The sequence below is a fragment of the Halichoerus grypus genome, chromosome 4 (assembly GCF_964656455.1).
Source record: "Halichoerus grypus chromosome 4, mHalGry1.hap1.1, whole genome shotgun sequence".
In the NCBI taxonomy this organism is placed as follows: Eukaryota; Metazoa; Chordata; class Mammalia; order Carnivora; family Phocidae; genus Halichoerus; species Halichoerus grypus.
The window spans coordinates 54,669,531-54,690,263 of NC_135715.1; the positions used below are offsets into that span (position 1 = coordinate 54,669,531).

At 44.3% G+C, this 20,733-nt stretch overlaps 1 protein-coding gene across 5 annotated transcripts in view; it reads right to left on the reverse strand.

Moving 5' to 3' along the window:
- Positions 1-4,909: 4,909 nt before the first annotated feature.
- Positions 4,910-20,733, reverse strand: part of LOC144381572 (uncharacterized) — a 62,349-nt gene continuing 46,525 nt past the window's right edge. For 3 of the 5 annotated variants that reach the window (XR_013446952.1, XR_013446953.1, XM_078070339.1), the window contains one exon: positions 4,910-5,169. Coding sequence is in view for 1 of the 5 variants with exons in the window: in XM_078070339.1 (XP_077926465.1) it covers positions 5,137-5,169 (33 nt within the window). In the remaining 4 variants the exon portion in view is untranslated. Of the gene's footprint in view, positions 5,170-12,274; positions 13,302-13,399; positions 13,506-20,733 lie in introns of those variants that run through there. The other 2 variants (XR_013446954.1, XR_013446957.1) reach the window with 2 other exon arrangements.

The window sequence follows — 20,733 nt, forward strand, 5'->3', positions numbered from 1 at the left end:
TCACATCCACTTATCCTTTTACCTTTATTAAATCCCATGGCCAATCATTAAAATCTATGGTCAGTCAAGATCACTCCCTCACATGCCCTATCAGTTACCTTCCCTCTCTTTCAACTAATCTTAGTTGACAAGTCTCCACTTCTGGTAAACCCCAACTCTCTACTTACTTGAAAACTGCCATCGGGCTGGAGAAAAGCACATACTGGGACAATGGCCATGCTCCAATGTGTCCTCCACATGACCATCCAACCACGCTCTACTGGTCCCTCCTCTCCCGCTGTGCTCTCTCCTATCCAATCTCCCACCCTCTCCAACCCCTCCCTCTTGCCTGGTACTCTTGTTTCACTGAGAGACCTAAAACCCTCAGAAGAGAGCTCCCCGATGTCCCCCAGCACGTCCAGCCCCCTTCCGTTACTACAGAACCGTCCTTGACCATCACTCTGTTCTTTCCCAGGGCCTAGAATTGTGCCTGGCACATAGTAGGCGCTCAGTTCTCCACAGTGCCCACAACCTTCCTTGGTAATGTAGGGGACCAGGAGATGCTACCCCAAAATATGTCACTTTGGCATATTGATTATTTTGAGCTGAAGACACTTGAGAAACAACACATGCAGGAAGGCCTCTCTGACCCTATCCTTTCTACCTCAAATCAGCACAAAATTTCCCATCAGAAAAGTGCCTTCCATCGCCCAGGAGGAGAACATTCTTACCACCAGAGACTGGGAATCGACGCTGAAATAAATCTGTACAAACAAACTTACTAAAATAATCTTCCATTAGTTCCCCCCACATATTTCCAGTCATTTTCCCACAATTTATCGCCCCTAACCCAAACTTCGTCTTGGCACAGCCACGATTTATCATTCTTTGTGGAATTGCTACATAAGCCATCTGCTTCTTTGGGTCTTCATGCCTTTCCTCTGATGGCTCCCCTGCCATGTAAATTATTAACATCAAATGAAATCTGTATGTTTTTCTCCTGTTGATCTGTCTTTGGTTAATGTATTTCTCAGGCCCAGCCCAGACCTAATGTCAGTGAGCCCGTTACTCAACAATAGACCCCAACAGTTAAAACCAGGAATAGACAAGCCCGCTTAACTCATGCTCCAACTGAAACCCATTGTCCTTATTTCTTACCACATTTTCTTGAAGTATTGATGAAGATGGTTTACGATGACCGGGCCAGAAAAGCCCTGATGGAGGCAGAATTACCTAGAAGGCCAAACACCCCAGATGTCCCCTTTCCTGCCCATGATCCCTCGCCAGCCACACCGCCACCCCTACCCATGATCACATGCCCTCTGCCTGCTCCCTTGCACGTACCCCTGGACCTCTCCCTATAAAACTCCAGTGTCCACCTTGCGGGCTGAGAGGTCGGTTGTTAAGGCTCGAGCTGCCACCTCCCCCGGCTGCCCAAATAAATTTCTCCCTTTTCTCTTTTCCAAACCACCACCTCTTGAGTTATCGGCTTCTCTTGTGACAAGTGTATTCGAGTTTGTTCAGCAACCAGCCGGGGGCTGTGCTCAGGATTTGTCCAGCCCCCTCAGGATTCCCCAGGACAGAGCAGTTGGCTGGGGCAGCATTTCCTGAGTTAGCCACTAGGACAGAGAGATCTGTAGTACTAAGAGAGGAGAGGAAAAGCCTTTTCTATGCTGTAACAGCAAGAAGTCAGCGCTCAGAGTGCCCCAGGGTTTGTCAGGCCAGGGAGGCGGTCTGAGTCAGCAACCTCTGGCCCACGGGCCTTGTCATAATAGTAGCAGCACGCTCCAGTGAGCCCTGAGCTCCAGGCTAGGCTGGATTCCCCACCCCAGCCCTCAAGCCAGGGGCCTAAATTTGAGGTTCAGCAGTGGAGCCAAAGAGGGAGCCCAACTGCAAGCCAGCTGCCTGTCAAGCATTCCTCCGGGCATGTAGTCTTCTCTGCCCAGAATTAGAACTTCTGCAAAAAGAGGCTGTGGCCGCCAGGAATGGCCTGGGGCTGGCCCATGCCCTTGGGCAAATCCCACCTGCAGCAGGGGAATGGTGACTGCTTCCCAGCCCATCCCCCCACAGGCAGGGCCTGTCGTGTGCCCATGAGCTATGAACTGCAGGTAACATTTGTCACAGTGATAATAAAGACTCCCCGTTCACCAGCTCTGCCTCTTTCTTAATCTCCAGAACCTGGAGAGGGGGGAAGAAAGTGGAGAAACTGGAGAGGGAAGGCTAAGGATGGCATTTAAAAGGCTGGATTTTCCCCTTCTTTAGGGACTTCATCAGTTGGGCCTCCAGGGGATTTAAAGAATTCACCCATCAACTGCTGAATGGATAAAAAATACGGTATGTCCATACAGTGGAATATTACTGAACAATAAAAAATGCAGTTTTGATACAAGCTATAACGTGAATGAATCTTGAAAACATTATGCTAAGTGAGAGAAGCCAGTCACAAAAGACCACATACTGTGTGATTCTATTTATAGAAAATACCCAGAACAGGTAAGTCTACTGAGAGGGAAAGTAATGCCTCAGCCTAGGTATGTTGGGGGAAGTGGCTAGTGACTGCTAATGGGTACAAGGTTTCTCTTTGGGGTGATAAAAATGTTCTAAAATGGATTGTAGTGATGGTTGCAAAACTGTGGAAACACAAAAACCACTAAGTTGTATACGTTAGGTGAATGGTATGGTATGTGAGCTATATCTCAATAAAGCTGTCATTTAAAAACAAAAAAGTGGGGCGCCTGGGTGGCTCAGTTGGTTAAGCAACTGCCTTCAGCTCAGGTCATGATCCTGGAGTCCCGGGATCGAGTCCCGCATCAGGCTCCCTGCTCAGCGGGGAGTCTGCTTCTCCCTCTGATCCTCTTCCCTCTCATGCTCTCTGTCTCTCATTCTTTCTCTCTCTCAAATAAATAAATAAAATCTTTAAAAAATAAAAAATAAAATAAAATAAAAAAATAAAAACAAAAAAGTGTTAACACACCCTCTGAGGAAGTGGGGTTGAAAGTGGTTTGGCTTCTCAATTTTCTGGAGGGAGCCTCAGGGGCAGATTCGATGCCATGTTAAGTGTGAACTTTGGCCTTCTCACTTGCGTGGGCCCCTTCAGAATCAAGTCATTAGTAATTCTGTGTTCATAATTTTTTATTCTTTTCCTTAAAGATGTACCCCTAAATTGGTATGCTTTAGGACCCAGAAAACCTAGATCTGCCTAGATGCACAAACATTCCTTTTATAGTCAGAAAAAGGTAATCATGATTTTTAGAAATGTCTTTTTAAAATCATGAACGTGCCTCCCCTTGTACAGTGCTAGAGCCCCAAGGAAAACAGCCACTGAGTCTCTGGAGATCATGTCCCACAGTCAGTCACCGCAATGAAAATGTCACGTGACCCGGGGGGGCACTCGCAGGATCCAGTGGAACAAGGCACAGATTTCTCTGGGCACACAGCGCTGTCCATACAGGCCATGGCTTTAGGGTAGGCGCCCTCCAGAGGACAGGAAAAAATCCATTGTAAACCCATCCTTTCCTAGGGTCACTCAGCTGGTGGGCGTCTGGGCGCAGGGTGTTGTTAAACAAAAGCAAGGGAAACAGAAGCAAAAATGAACTATTGGGACTTCATCAAGATAAAAAGCTTTTGCACAGCAAAGGAAACAGTCAACAAAACCAAAAGACAACCGACAGAATGGGAGAAGATAGTTGCAAATGTCTTATCAGATAAAGGGCTAGTATCCAAGATCTATACAGAACTTACCAAACTCAACACCCAAAAAAAAATAATTCAGTCAAGAAATGGGCAGACGACATGAACAGACATTTCTACAAAGAAGACATCCAAATGGCCAACAGACACATGAAAAAAATGCTCAACTTCTCTCGGCATCAGGGAAACACAAATCAAAACCACAATGAGATACCACCTCACACCAGTCAGAATGGCTAAAATTAACAAGTCAGGAAACGACAGATGTTGGCGGGGATGCAGAGAAAGGGGAACCCTCCTACACTGTTGGTGGGAATGCAAGCCGGTGCAGCCACTCTGGAAACAATATGGAGGTTCCTCAAAAAGTTGAAAATAGAGCTACCCTATGATCCAGCAATTGCATTACTACATATTTACCCAAAGGATACAAACATAGTGATCCAAAGGGGACCTGCACCCCAACATTTATAGAAGCAATGTCCACAATAGCCAAACTATGGAAAGAACCCAGATGTCCATCGACAGATGAATGGATAAAGAAGATGTGCACCCACACACACAATGGAATACTACTCAGCCATCAAAAACATGAAATCTTATCATTTGCAATGATGTGGATGGAACTAGAGGGTATTATGCTAAGCAAAATCAGTCAATCAGAGAAAGACAATTATCATGTGATCTCACTGATACGTGGAATTTAAGAAACAAAACAGAGGATCATAGGGAAAGGGAGGGAGAAATAAAATAAGATGAAATCAGAGAGGGAGACAAACCATAAGAGACTCTCAACTATAGGAAACAAACTGAGGGTTACTGGACGGGAGGTGGGGGGGCTGGGGTAACTGGGTGATGGACATTAAGGAGGGCACGTGATGTAATGAGCACTGGGTGTTATGTACAACTGATGAATCGCTGAACTCTACCTCTGAAACTAATAATATACTGTATGTTAATTAATTGAATTTAAATAAAATAAAATTTTAAAAAATAAATAGAGTCAGAACTCTACCAGCTGGGAGAACCTGTTCAGAGGGGACAAGATGGAGGGAAGGTTCTTTCTAGGTTCAGAGCACACGGTGTTCCTGGAGCTTGAGAAAGAGGCTGAGAAGCAGGCAGAGTGACAGGACCCATGTGATTTTGCCAAAAAAGGGATGCCATCAGAGAGAGAACCACTCTGGGGGTTGGGTAAACACATCCCACCCCCTCTCCATCTGCTTCCACTGTGTGGACCCCTCAGTCAGCAGTCACGCCACTTAGAGACTCAAGACTGCTAAACTTCAAGTTCACGTAAGGAAAACAAATGCAGTGTTTTTACGTTAATATGAGATTTTACTCCTAGCCAATAAAGAGATCTCCGTATTAAATTAATGGGATGGAATACTCTGGTTCCAGGGTCTTGACTGTAATCCTTTACCACCGCTGGCTGGACTCTGCAATATCATAGTTTCTGACGAAAGATGCTCATCAATATTCAGGACTCATCTCTGCAAGCAAAACCTTTAATGCCAAAAAAAAAAAAAAAAAAAAACCTTTAATGCCTTTGGGATTTCCCTAGAAACCATGTATAATTTTAAATATTTAAAATGCCAAAAACAGTCCCTACATTTAAATAGCCAAGTTACACCAAATGGGGACGAATGCAACTTAACACATACATGGTGGGCCGTGGCAACACACTGTGCAGAGTGTGGGAAGTGGGGGACCAGCTCTGCCCTCCGCACTCTCCTGGAGCACCCTCCTCACACCAGAGCGCACGGCCCCCACTCCCCAGGGATAACCTCCTCATCACTGGTGAGCCACTTTGCCATAAATACCATTTAAGCGGTCAGTATCAAGGAGAAGAGCTAATGTCATTCAGCTCTGTACGAGTTTACCCATTAACAGATTTTTAGCTTCACACAACTCTGGAGATAATACAGCCTAATCTCCATTTTTCTAAGGGGGACAATCAGAGAAGTTGAGTAACTTGCTCACAGTCACCCAGCCATATTATAATGTGGTAGAGCAGGATTCCAACAGGTCTGTCTGATGTCAAAGGCTTTTTCTTTTCTCTTTTTTTTTTCCCTTTCCATCCTTTTCTGATTCTAAACAGCAATAGAGGAGTGCCTGGGTGGCTCAGTCGGTTAAGCATCCGCCTTTAGCTCAGGTCATGATCTCAGGGTCCTGGGATCAAGCCTCACATAGGGTTCTCTGCTCAGCAGGGAGTCTGCTTCTCTCTCTCTTACTCTCTCCCTCCCCACTGCTCATTCTCTCTCTTTCTCAAATAAATAAATTAAATCTTTAAAAAAAAACAGCAATAGGACTTTCGGCAATTAACAGAGGCTATGAAGGATGTTTCTGAGGTTTTTACCTGGGGGCCCTCATTTAATTTATAAACATTCTAGAAGCCACGGGTGGCAAAAGAGACTCCCACATTTTTATCCAATCCAGTTTCCCCCCTGAACTTTAAACCATAGATCTGATTGACATCTCCACTTGGGTGTCTGATAGATCTCGCCAACTTAACACGTCCAAGCCACTCTCCTGATCATTCTCAAAGCCACTCCTCTCCAGGCCTCCCTGGCTCAGTGAATGGTGACTCCCGCTTTCAGCTACCCTGGCCAAATACTCTAGTGGCATCCCTGACTCCACTCTCACTCCCACCCCCCATCCCACCCATCAGCAAATAATGTCAGCCCTACTCCCAAAAAGCATCCAGAGTCCAACCACTTCTCACTGTCCTCCTCTCACCTTAATTCCTATTTTGGAAACCTAAAGGGTCAACCTTGCGGGCTCTCCCACAATCTTAACACAGCAGCCGGAGTGATTCTGTTGAAGTGCAAGTTTTTTTTCTCATCTTAGAGTGAGAGCCAAATCCTCACTTGACCCCGCCGCCGACACACTGTGCTCCAGCCACACCACCCCCCCTCCCGCCCCTCCAGCTCACTGCCTGCCTTTCTGCCTTGCATGGCTCGGCCCCAGCCACACTGCCCCCGTGAACTTCCATTCACACCTGCATGGTTACGGGAACATGGGGTATGTACGCTAGTAATACCTAAAGTAATCGCAGTAAGATGACCCCGAAACCTCGTATTCATGTTCACATGCTTCCAGTGGAAAATATTTTGCTTTGAGTGTTTTTTTTATTACTCCATTTATTACTTTTCACTTGACTCAATGCTTTTTGGTGTATTTAAAAAAAAAAAAAAAAGAAGAATTGCTGTGGCGACCCCAGCCAGGCAGCTCCGGCATCCTGCTCTGGCCCCAAGTCACCCCCAGGGGTCAGTTCTCACTCAAAAGCCACCTTTCAGAGGAGGCTTTTCTGCTTGCTTTGTCTAACATTGTAACCCACGCTTCCTCTTCCCTTCCCTACTTCCCTTCTGCCCAATTGTTACTATCTCATACGCTTTGAATAAACTTTATTTTCTTTGTTATCTGTCTCCTCTGCTAGAATATAAGCTACAAGAGGACCGGGAAATTCATCTATTTGGCAAATAGACTTGGAAGAATATTTGCACACGCTAGGCCCTCAATAAATATTTGTTGAGTGAATGAATGAACAAATAAATCCTCTCCTCCTAATCATACCATTTAGTGCATACTATATAAAAAGAAATTAGAACTTCATAATCCCTAAAGAATACAATTCAGTCAATGTTGGCTATGCTCCAAATTAAGTTTTAGTATAACACAATTTTTTAAAAAATAATATTTTATAAAATCCCTACAAAAACATTAGTATTTAAGGCAGTAAATTGTTCTTTGTAATACTGAAGATGTGTAGGAACTTAGTAATTTTTTTATTGATAAACTAGCGAGTGAAGCACAAATAAACAGGCAAAACTGTCATTCAACCTGAGCTGTGTTTAAATAAAACTTATTTAATATAAGTCTGTGTCATAATGAAGAAAATTCATATCACTTGGGTCTCATAACAGTGAAAAAGAATTAACATGCATCTAAAACTTGGAGCACTGCAGTCTTTCTCAAAAAGGATTCCTGCCGAAAAAATGTACCAAAATCATGCCATAACTAACTGCACAAACAGAATCTACTTGTAAAGAAAAAAGTGTGTTAGAGAATTGAAGAGAAGAGACCCATGGGGAAACAGATTGTGTCAGCAGTCAAATTCTGCTTTCACAAGAAAATGGATGGGTGGAGGATTAAGGAAAATATACATTATAATAATCAAGTTTTTTAAAAGTCTTATCACAGAAAAATGAAAGGAAGGTCCACAAGGAAGAAGCCTAAATAAATGCCTCTCTTAAATGACTGGTGATCTTTATATGAGCTTCTAATAAAGAAAATGAAATATAATTCACCAGGGAAATTGGGGAGCAATGATGTCCTTGCAGGAGGCGAGTAAAGTAACTCAGAAATGTTTTCAACATTTTATCATGATAAGTTTCCAATACACAGAAAAATATAGAGTATAGCAGAATGAACACCATCTACTTTAATAGATGCCCCATTACAACCATCATGGGCAATCTTGTTTTCTTTATAGATCCCACCAGAAGGAACTATTCTGAAGCCAATCCCAGACATTACATCATTTCAACATGCAGGTCTTCAAAGTAAGGACACATTTTACAAATCTTAAACACAATACTAATATCACTCTAAAAAAATTAATTGGCCTGGAGATGCTGCATGTCAGCAGAAAGGAATGAGCTGCATTTTGTTCTAGCTAACATGAGTGACGGGACATTGGAATAAAGAATCTCAGAAGAGCGACAAATCCCGCTGCTGGGGAGCCTGGTGGCTCAGTCATTTAAGCGTCCGACCCTTGGTTTTGGCTCAGGTCAAGATCTCAGAGTCGTGAGATTGAGCTCTGCATCGGGCTTTGCGCTCACTGGGGAGTCTGCTTGAGGTTCTCCCTCCCTCTCCCTCTGCCCCTCCCCCCACTCACTTGTTAGCTCTCTATCACTCTCTCTAAAACAAATAAATAAATCTTTAAAAAAAAAAAAAAAAAAGGATTCACACTGCCATCCTGACTGCTAGCCAACATCTCCAGCTTCCGCTTCACTTACTCCTTTATGACTTCAAGGCTACGTGGCCACAGAGCGCAGTGAGGGCTTGATTCCTGTCATGTCGCATATTAGCGTATGACACCGGGCAGAGCGCCAAAACGCTCAAAATCTAATCTGTAAAAAGGGGACAATAAGTATATCCACCTTGTAGGTTTTTAACAAGAACTAAATGAAATGGTGTTCACATTCAGTCAGTAAAGCATTGAGCACATTAAAAGTGTACAAGATCTGTTAACTTCTGTTATCACTGTTGGGAAGTATGGTGGGTGGAGATATCAAAATTAGGATTAAAAGTGATGGTTTTCTAATATATCTGACATAGGTAGTTTTGAACCAGTATCTAAGTTCATTTCAAGTATCTGAGTTATCTTGGGCCCCATTGAAATACCCAATAGAAATTATTTATTTAAGCTCAGCAAAGAGTGTTCTTCAAAAGCATGTGACATTTTTTATTGTAATGTCAATTTTGATATCTTGGCCAAGAGCACCTTAAAAGTTAGCTAAATCCTAGCAAAAGCATCATATAGCAAGGGGAATGATTTAGTGTGAAAGAAAAGACCAAAGACCATTTTGGAGATTAAACAAATGTTAGTATTTCAGTGACTGATGGAACAGAAAAATAAAATGAACCGATGAGACTTTAGAGTGGCCATCAGTTGAAGGCACGAAGAACTACAAGAAAAATGGGAGGGAAATCTAAGACGTCATAAAATGGGAAGAAAGTAACCCTAAAACAACAGATGAAGTCTAAAAAGGTAAAAGAAGCTAAAACACATATTCCCTGCTTCCCAGGCCTGGGGGCGGGGAGGGCTCTTCTCTGAGTTCACCCTCCTGAGGATGCACCTCCCTGCCAGCACACAGACGGCTAGGCCCAAGTGGTGGCCACGGGTCAGTGCGGATGTGTGGGATGGGACGTGCATGCTCACAGCAGAAGATCAGTACAGGGCTGGGAAGAAGCCAGGAATGGGAGGAGAAGGGGAGTGGAGATGGCTCCACCCCATCCCCACCCCACCCCCACCACGCTGTGGCACAGAACACTGAGGAGTCCGGGATGTCTATGTTCAAACCTGGTTCTCCTTGTCGAGGAAGAGAAGAGAAAAAGAAAGGCAACAGAGCCCCATCAGCTAGGCTTGGTATCACCAAGAACTGGCCGTGGCATCCCAGTGAGCGGGGGTGTCCTCCAATGGAGCATAAACAATCTCACAGAACAAAAAAACAGACAGACAACAATGTGACCATGATAGAGTAAGAGAAAACCAAGACCTCCTTGTATGCATGTGTGAGCACAGACCAAATCGAGAATATTACTGGGGTGCCTGGGTGGCTCAGTCCATTAAGCCTCCAGCTCTTGATTTTGGCTTGGGTCAGGATTTCAGGGTTGTGAGATGGAGCCCCAGGTCGGGCTCCACTCTCAGTGGGGAGTCTGCTTGAGATTCTCTCTCTGTCTCTAAAAAGAAATAAATAAATCTAAAGAAAAAAAAATCGAGGACCTTATTCAAACAACAACATGACCACTATCCCCCTACCCTGGCTAATGAGACTGGTTTTTTTTGTTGTTTTGGGGGGGGGGGGTTGTTGTTGTTGTTGTTTTACCAATCACAGCTCTTACCCACTTTGTTAAGATATCCAATCTCAGGACTACTCCCACTTCTTTAGAACATCCATTTAACCCAGAGGAAAGCCATACCTTCTTGAACTCGCCCCCAATCACGCATCATAAGTCCAGATCTCTACTAGGCCCTTGCTGATACTGACTGAGATTTCCCTTGGTTCCCCACAGGGTGTGGTGTCTCCCTCATTGTTGTGAGTCAATCCTCCCAACTTTGTTCCACCACAGGTATGTTCCTGGGGGTCTCTGCCTGGATGGCACTGACAGGAGATATATTTGTCAAGGTAGGAGGACAGAACATAGTTTATTCAAAAGTTCATAAACTTGCTTTATAATGTTTAAAAAGTAGACATGTGGTATATGGCCTCCATTTCGACTCTTGCCCAATCCCCACCAATGTTATAGCAGGCCTGACTCTAAGGTGGGCCATGCTGTGTATCTCTGGAGAGCAGAGCCACGTCCCAAGGAGATGCATTAAGGTAAACTCACCTGGAGAGAATAGTTTCTAGGGAGGTGGGAGGAACAGTCAAAATGGACACAACTCTCAAGGCAGACAAACTGGGAATAGTGCTTCAGAGTCCAGAAAAAACTTTTAGAAGGCCAAATAAATGAGGTTTCGACTATGGACCCTAGATATGTGCCCATTTGGAGCTGACCTGTGAGGACAGCAGACCACTCTGTGTATGAGTGAGCTCGAAGAGGGCTGTGGTTAGGGAGCCCACAAGGGGCCCAATGTTTGGAGGGGCCCACCAGAGGGGAGGCTCTTCAGCATCTGAGTAGAGGAGTCTATATCTGGAACTCTAGCTTGTAGCTATGAATTCCCAAAGATGTTGACTTATCTGTGTAAAGTGTTTAGTTTTGTTCTGGTATGTCTTTGTGTGATGATCGTTCTGAAACTTTTGAGGTAGAATATTTTTTATTTCTTCTTAAGCAGGAGCTGAGGACAAGGGCATCCCTGAAATGAGAACCTCAAATCCTTTCTTCAAGTGTCAGTATGAAATTATTTCTTGGGTTTAAATATGAAAACTCACCTGGATAGGTTATATAAGGCTAGGAGTCCAAAATACTTCCCCTACCCTGGAATTGACTCCCAGTATGATTTTTAGTGAAGTGTTGATAGTTTGAGATGCAATACTTGTTTCAAAGTATAGCCATAGGTAAATAAAAAAAAAAAACTAAAAGAAACATGATATTTGATGGTACACACCTATCATGTGTCCAGAACTGTGCTTGTTGGCTTATATAAATTACCTCATTTAAGTAAGGAGACAACAATGGATGGCTTGAGGAATTGAGCAATTAAAAGCATTCCAGGGGTACCTGGGTGGCTCAGTTCCTTAAGCATCTGATTCTTGATTTTGGCTCAGGTCATGATCTAAGGGTCATGAGATCAAGCCCTGGGTCAGGTTCTACACAGGACATGGGGCCTGCTTGAGATTCTCTCTCTTCCTCTCCCTCTGCCCCACCCTGCCTTGCTCTCTCTCTCTCTCATAAATCAATCAGTCAATCATCCTAGATTTACATCTTTGGGTCCTGCCCTTAGTAGATCCCTAATAAGGGACTTGAGAGTCATATAGCAAGGTCCAGGTAGCCAGCCATTGCAGCAATACTCCAAACCAAAGCCACGTGAATGGTTCCTAGGACCGGAAGCTCACAACGCACCTCATCTGAAAGCCTATCTTATTTTTGACTTACTTTAAAAAAATAAAATAAAATCTACAGCAAAGTTGAAAGAAGAGTGCAATAAATATACCTCACCTTGATTAACCACTTTTGCTGCAACATTTGCCGTTTCTCCCTCTTTGTCTCCGTCTTGAAATCTCCCACGCCCACCCTCAGCTAAACCTTTGAAACAAAGTTGTATACCCTGACACTTCATCTAAGTACTTCCGCATGCATCTCCTAGGAAAACAGACATTCTCCTCTATAACCACAGTGCTATTATCACACACATCTAAGACATTAGCATTAATCAAATCATGCCACCTGACATACAGCCTTTATTTAAATTTCTGCAATCGCCCTGAAAATAATCTTTTTTTCTTGCTTCTTTTTTCTCCCCAAATCTGGGATCTTCTCAAGGTTCATGTATTGCATTTGGTTGGCACATCTTCATACTGTTTTCAGCAGCTCTGATTCTCAATAAATTCCTCCCAACATTGAGCCAACATAACCTCCTTGTACATTTCACCTCTTGCCATTCTCCAGTGGTTCTTAATAAATTCTTAACATATCTGTAAATCTGGGGGTGACCAAATCTTGGTTTCAGCTCAGGTTATGATCTCAGAGTCCTGGAATGGAGCCCTGCATCGGGTTCCCCACTCAGTGGGGAGTCTGCTTCAGGATTCTCTCTCCCTCTGCCCCTCCCCCACCCACTCACGTGCATGCTCTCTCTCTCTCTCTCTAAAAAAAAAAAAATTTTGTAAATCTGAGTGTAACCTGTTTTCTGTGGCAAGATTATAAAAGCAGAGGTCGCTACCTAGCCCCTTCCAGATTTACATATGGCTCTAAGAATGTCCTCCAGCACGGGTCTCAAACCGGGGACCTGCAGGTTGCCTCCGGACAACAGATCCACAGTCTGTGTTCCACTCCATGTGTGCGTGCCTGTGTGCACACATGTGTCTGTTTCCTATGAATTCATTGCCAAAATTCAAAAGTTAGGAGATGTTTTTGAGGGTTTGGATTTCTGGTTGTTCTTCAACAATGAAATCAGAAGAATTAGTAACCCTGGGCCCCTATCCCCAAAACCCAACTGGCCGAAATTAAGTGGCAGCTGCTTCCATCAGTGGGCCTGGGCCTTCCATTCCCACAGTCCACAAGCTGGATAATGTCTCCCGGTGTCACTTGCCATTTCTCGCTGGGATGTGACCATGACTTTTCTTAGACCTGGTCTCCTGCTCTCGTTCACGTTACCTGCTTGGTCTCAGCAGGCGTGTGTAACCCACGCTGTGTGCTGTTCTACAGCATTGCAGACACCTTCACATCACCGTCTTATTCTTGAACCAGTCCTATGAGATAAGTGGGACTGTTACTATTATTCCCATTTCCGAGATGAGGAGACTGAGGTTTGTACATGTGGGTCCCCTGTAGTAAGACAATAACTTACTGAGGTAGAGGAATCTGGAGGGAACCGAAACGGGCAGCACTTGGAATGCAGAGGGAAGGATTCTTGCAGAGACAGCCATCAGAAGCTTGAGGAATCCGACTGTGCTCTAGAGAAGGGACACCTATTTTAAGTATTGTTACATCATTTTCATTAAGGTCATTGTGGACAGACTTGAATGGATCCTTCAGTTGGTTGCCAGGGAAACCATGATCTAGTGAAGGCGGTCCAGTAGCCTGATTCAAGTGAATTTAAAAGAAAGAAACTTTTGAAAATACCGAACTAAAAAATTCCTGGAATGAGAGAAAGGATAAATTATTCGAGGTGCTTATGAATCTCATCTGAGAAGCACATGCTAATCAGAAATCATGACTGAAGGCTCAGGCCAAGCAAATGAACCTTCATTCCTTCCTGTTTAGCTCAAATGCCTGCTTGGAACCGAAACGAGGACCTCCCAGCTCAGGCCTCAGGTCTTCCTAGGCTGTTATTGCAGCAGATAAAGGAGCTTTTGTCTTCATCTTAGCTAAACACGATCTGGTTGCAGGCTCCTCTCCGTGGTTTCTTGCCTCTGCTATATGGAACATCTGCTTATGTAAAAATAGAATCAACAAGGCTTCACAAAGACTTTCTTGTCTGCCGAGGTGGAACAGAGATCTCAGGCTTCACCCCCAAACTCGACTTGGCTTACGTGTTCTTGCTCAGATAATTAACTCTCCAATTAAACTCAGGTCTGGAAAACAGGGTCACAAAGTCCTCTGAAATGTTGGAGCCAGAAACCAATGGACATAGCTTCACAGAGAACACAGCATTCTGGGACAGTCAAAGAGAGAACCTTTGGGGGCCAAAAAATTCACTGAAACTCCTGAGTGATTTATTTTTTCAATTTAGCCAAGTCTCAGCATAAGGATTTTAAAACTCGTTTATTTTTAGGTAAACCTCGCTCCTTACAGAAAGGGATGCTCCCTAGCTGTTGACCATAAGGAGTCAAACTCTCTGTATAGAACCAACAATGGTGAGTAAAACAGAGTGAATTTCTCAAGCACAGCCCCTGAGACTGATTCAGGTAAGCAACTGATATGCTTTATTAAAAATAGTAACCGGGACGCCTGGGTGGCTCAGTCGGTTAAACGTCTGCCTTCGGCTCAGGTCATGATCTCAGGGTCCTGGGATCGGGTCCCGCATCGGGCTCCCTGCTCCGCTGGGAGCCTGCTTCTCCCTCTGCCTCTGCCTCTCTCTCTCTCTATAAATAAATAAAACCAAAAAAAAAAAAAAAAATAGTAACCAATCTTCATAGTAATTATCATGACAGAGAATATCTGTGTTAGAAGTGAGGGTTCAGAGCACACCCCTAACAAATCAACACAGGATGGTAAGAGCCCCATGGGTGTGGGGGAAATGCGGACACCTGTACGCATCATCACCAGGTGTGGGGTCTTCAGGAATCACCTCTCATCCACTCTGCAATTTTATAGACAGCAACGAAGGAAGAGGTGCTGGACTTCTAAATGTTTATAAATGTAAATATGTAAAGAAAATAGAAGGATCATATGATGGCGTGCCTATAAATCTTCAATCTGGGTTATCTCTTGCTGGGGCTACAGTGGCAGAATTTTAATTTCATTTCCGGAGCTAATTTCATTCCTTTATCTTGCGCACAAAGAAGCAATGCATCCCCAAACGTGAATTCTAATCCAGTTCTCTGCCGGTAACCGGGTGAGATTTGATAAAACGCTCAGCATTTACTAACTCTGTGCCTCAGGTCCCTCATCCGACAAATGGAAATAATAAAACAGATCCTGTCTACCACCATGAGGATGTTTCAAGAACCTGAGAGTAATAAATACTTAAAGCTGGAAACTCAGAGTCCATCTGTCCCACCCCTCATCTTATGGATGAAGGCAGTGAGGCCCGACAGACCGAGTGACCACTGAAGGTACAGCTAGGGAGGGGCACAGCCGCCACCTGACCCCAAGGTTTGCCCCCGTGCTCTTTCCGCCAGACCACACTGTTCCCATGGGGAATGTAAGACTGTGATATAAATCAGTCAGAGATGGCTTCTGTGTTTTGGCCTCTAGGCTGTGTATTTTTCCACTGTAAGCTGAGACTCGTTCATTCAAAAGCCCACTGGCATCCAACGTAAATATTTACACATTGGGTTTTTATTTTATTTTATCTTTTTAGAGAGAGAGAGCGCACGTGTGCACGAGGTGAGGGATGGTGGGTGGGGGGCAGGAGGAGAGGGAGAGAGAGAGGATCTCAAGCAGAGACCCTGCTGAGCGCTGAGTCTGACTTGGAGCTCCATCTCATGACCCTGAGATCAAGACCTGAGCCAAAATCAAGAGTGGGAGTCTTAACCAACTGAGCCACCCAAGCGCCCCCATCAGGTTATTTTTAAAATAGCCCAACAAGCAGATACTTTAGCGATTTAGAGCCCACCTCTAGAGTTTGCATACCCCTTGAAACCTCACCCAGTGCCCACTGGCCATTGATAAGATAGAGACTTGTAACTGCAAGACCCTTCAGAGCTCTCTGACCCAGACGCCACCCACCAAGTGCTGAGCCCCACCCCCCACACACCCGTCTCTGCGGGTAGGAGCTCCCTACCCTCCTCCCCTTCTGGATGTTGGCCTCCTGGAGCCTCTGGACAGTCTCGTGTTGTGAGAGAGTCTTCCTTTCATACAACCCTGCCCAAGCATGGCCCAATAAAGCTTTTGTTACTGCCTGTCATGGTCATATCTTTTTCCATGATCAGACCCAAACCCCTCAAACCTCCTACAAAAGATACAAATGTTCTTTGAGCAAATGTCACGGAGATGTTTGGCAAATGGGCCCTGAATGCCAGTTTCCTGACTCCCTGTGGGTCTTCCTACTACCAAGCAGCCGGTGAGAGCAACACTCCTCGGTCTTGGCCACGTGCACATAAGCCCTCAGCACTTGGCCCCGTCCAATCTTATATCTCTCTTATGCTCATTCACAGGTGCCAAAGAAGGGATTAAGAAAAAATTCATACAACAAATCGGCCCCTGTGACCACAAAGCAAATGTTCCACTCCTTTGGTGTGCCTCTGAGCACCAAAATGAAGCCCTGAGATCAGGGACAATGCAGAAGTCACCCAGGATGTGACTGTCACTCCGAGGCAAAACTGCTTTAGAAAACAAGGTGAGGAATTCCAGCTTAACACAGAATGTTCTATTACTTTAAAAGCTCCAATATCTAAATTCTGCCCCTCAAAACCTAAATGCACGCACTTTTACAAACACACAAAACTATTCAGCTGCCTTTATTACTGACAAGGTGGGAAACAACCCATAGGTAATTAGTTGAACTATTCTTGCTTTCTCTTGCCATAGGGGTAGATGGAAGGCCATTTTACATTTTGCTGGTTTGAGGAAATAAAAAATGAGAGTACTTTGAGTATGTGTTCCTGGTTTGGGCTGATAAATAATCCCCACCACCACCCACTGCCCAAAAAAAGATGTAAGCTCTAAATTTAATTCAATTTCACTTGGTTTGGAAGTACTATATTTTGGAGAAACACAAACACCTTTCCCTTGTGTACTTTTGTCAAAACTAATAATGTTAGTTGCCACAGATTGATCAAATATAGGCCAGGCACTGCATGAAGGGCTTTAAGTGTATTTACTCATGTTATCTGCACGACAAACCCAATAAGGCAGATCCTATTATTATTCTCATTTTACCGATGGGGAAACTGAGGCACAGGACACCTAAGTAACTTGCTCAAAGTCAGGCAGTTTCTAAGTCCATACAATCTGACTCTAGAGCTGTCCTGCCCAATATTGTAGCCACTAGCCACATACAGCTACTGCATACTTGAGACGTGCCTAGTTGGAATTGAGGTGTGCAGTTAAGAATAAAATATACACTATATTTTGGTGACTTAGTATGAAGAAAAGAATATAAAATATCTCACTAATAATTTTTAAAATATTGATTACATGTTGAAATAATATTTTGAATATACTGGATAAAATGAAATGTTACCAAAGTTCGTTTTACCTGTTTCCTCTACTTTTTGTTAACGTGGCTTCTAGAAAAGTCAGCACGTCATGTGCGGCCTGCACGTGTGGCTTACATTATACCTCTATTGGACCACACTGCTCCAGACCCTGAGCACTTTATCATTCTGCTTTACCCTCCAAAAAAAAAAAAAGAGTTTATACTCTTCACATTGATGAAAAAGTGAGATCTTCCTTCATTGCAAGATTTATGTTTTGTTTCATGTGAGCAAACCAAAGCATAAAATAGTTAAGACCTAAAGTCAAACATTAACCCTGAAACAATCTTCAAAGCCTGCAGGAACAAAAGAACACACACTCTACCCTCAGCTTTACTCGCTTGACCTGCTTTCCAACCTGGACTGAAGCCACAGAGTTCAAGAAGTTCAATGACTGTCTGAGCTTTAATGTCTAACCAAAAGCCAAATGTTTGCTGGTGTTTCTGCTCTTGCTTTATGCCCACTTGTCTACTCGTGGACAGAAGAACACAACAGAGTTGGGAGGATGCCGGTTTGTGTGGCTTTTTACCAGGGGTCACGGGTTGGTTTTCATAGTATGAATACTTCAATTATTCAATGATTATCGTTGGGTTTTCATTTTCAAGGAAAAGTATAAAACACATGCCTGTAAGCAAATTCATTGGACGGCCTGAGGACTCAAGAAAGCCCAAGCTATTCATTCCTAAGCTGTAATTGTGGCTCGGACTCTGGACTGGTTCAGAGTTGAGGCTGGGTTTTTATGTTTTCCTCTGAAAGATCCCCAAGCAGAAAACATTTCCTGAAATGTGAGCAGCTCCACAGGTGCCATCTAATAGAACAGTGCTCGGCGATTAAAACCAAAAACATTCTGGTACTTTCTGCGGAGTTCTTAGTCTAGCCCAGCCCCCACCCAGCTCTGGACATTTGACGTCTGTGCTCATTTACTTAGCTCCCTGCAGCACAGGGAGGCCGTCCTCTGTCACCACCTTCACCTGTGACAGCGCTATTTCAAGAGCCTTTGTAACGTTCCGCACGTCGATGTTCGAGCCAGACCTTCGGCTGACCCCTGGACACTCTGCCTCTCCCACCTTTTCTCAATGTCTCCCCCTCTTTAGTCCTCCAATGCTTCTTTCTTCCCTGCAAACGTGGAAAGGAAGAGGCCCGGGCACTGAAAACCTTCCCCGGGGTGGTGGTAGGCCTGGCCCTCCACCCTACAGCCCCTCCTTAGGGGGGATTAAGTGTTCCTCCCGGGTGTCCCAATGCTGGGCAGCTGTCCCTGAGCCACTAATGGGGGATCAACCAATGATGCTCCGAGGACTACAGCGCGGAGGAGAGGGGCCCTGGGCCTTTTATTCACAGGGCTGCATGTACTCATGTAACCTCTCTCCCTACAGTAGCCCCAACTGTTACTTTTCCCACTTCTTTGTGGTTTCATCTCCTCTTTCTGGATTCATTAGAGGCTTAACGTTCCTAGCAGACAGAATTCCAATATGTGGCGGGGTGGAAGGTGCCTGAAAACCTGGAGCTTGGATTCTAGTCGCTGTTCTGCTGCTAACTAGCTGTGTGGTCGTGGCCGGGTCTGGGACCTCTCTGGGCTGATTCCTCAGTGAAGTGAGAGATGGAATTGGATGAGACCTGGAGGCCCTTTCTGTCCTACAATTCTAGGATCCATGAACTTTACAGATCCTCTGTAGTCATCAGTATTCCTTTCGCGAAATCTTTATTTCCTATGACTCTTGGCTCCAAGGGAATCACATTTTTTGGAGATTTGTGATAAGCAAAGTGAACAGGTCCACTTACAAGTGACTAACAGAATTCCATCCCAGACTCCAGGACAATGTCCAAGTTACATTATTGCTGCACAGGAGTTAAAAGAAAAAAACATTAAAAACTTAAAGTGGAAGAAATTACCACACAGGGTAATTTGTAGGAAATGGAGGGTGAATAAGGCCTATGTTTATTTGTATAAGAACTGTGCGAAGTTTTATCATGTGTTTATATATTTGTTTCTTTGTTTTTGAATTCTTGACTAAAAGGAAGCACTCCTGCCCCACAGGGTACTTCCAGAATTACTGCTGGGGGCTTCAAAACATCTCTCTCTGTTTCTGGCTCTCCCCACCGCCTCTCAATTTATACCCTGCAGCCAGATAAATATCACGAAAGCTGTTCTTACCACTCTGCTCCTGCTCAAAAGCCTCCTAGCTCCCTCTAGGCCAACTAGACTGAGCACCACCCACTCAGCATGGCAGCTCAAGGCAACCCACACCATGGCCTCCATCATCCTGATCAGCCTGTCCCACTGCTGTTCCCCAAACACGATGCCCAGGGCTCCCCTACACACCCAGCATCCCAGGCATTCTCACAGTCAGCCCAGGGCCCGGTCTCCCCTCCCAGGGACACCCTCTGCCCTCCCTACCCAACAGATCCAGTTCTGGAAAGTTAATGTCCAAAACCCACATCTTTCATGATAGGCTTTCTCTCTCCTTCAAAACCCCCTAGACCAACACTGTCTAAGAGGAATAAATACAAGCCACATATGAAACTTAAAGTTTTCCAGGAGTCATATTAAAAAAACAAACAAACAAACAAATGGGGCGCCTGGGTGGCTCAGTCGTTAAGCGGCTGCCTTCAGCTCGGGTCATGATCCCAGGGTTCTGGGATCGAGCCCCGCATCAGGCTCCCTGCTCAGCGGGAAGCTTGCTTCTCCCTCTCCCACTCCCCCTGCTTGTGTTCCTGCTCTTGCTATCTCTGTCTCTGTCAAATAAATAAATAAAATCTTTAAAAAAATAAAAAAATAAAATAAAATAAAAACAAATGAAATAAATTTCAATAATACATTTTATTTAACCCAGTACATCCAAAATATTATTACTTTAACATGTAACAAACCTAAAATTATCAATGAATTATTTTTCTGGGTTGTGTTTTTTCGGGGGGTACCACATCTTCTATTTTTTGGGGGGTACCACATCTTCTAAATCCAGGGTGCATTTTATACTTACAGAACCTCTCACTTAGGATCCTAAATTTTCACAGAAAACACACGATCTGTGCTTAGATCTCATAAAGTCTAAATTACAAAAGATTCATGCACCCAAGTTGTTCCAAACATGCTAAAAAGTCCACTGGTACTTGTGCCCAGTCTTCTTAAATTTGAACTTAAATTAATTAAAATGAAATAATATTAAATTTTCAACTCTTCAGTCACACTGGCAGCTTTTCCAGGATTCAATAGCCATGCGTGACTAGGGGGATGGGGCTGGACAGAATAGCCATCACCCCGTGGGCCTCCCCAGAAACACTCAGCCCACTTGGCTTCCTTTGGGAAGGTTTCCTCAGC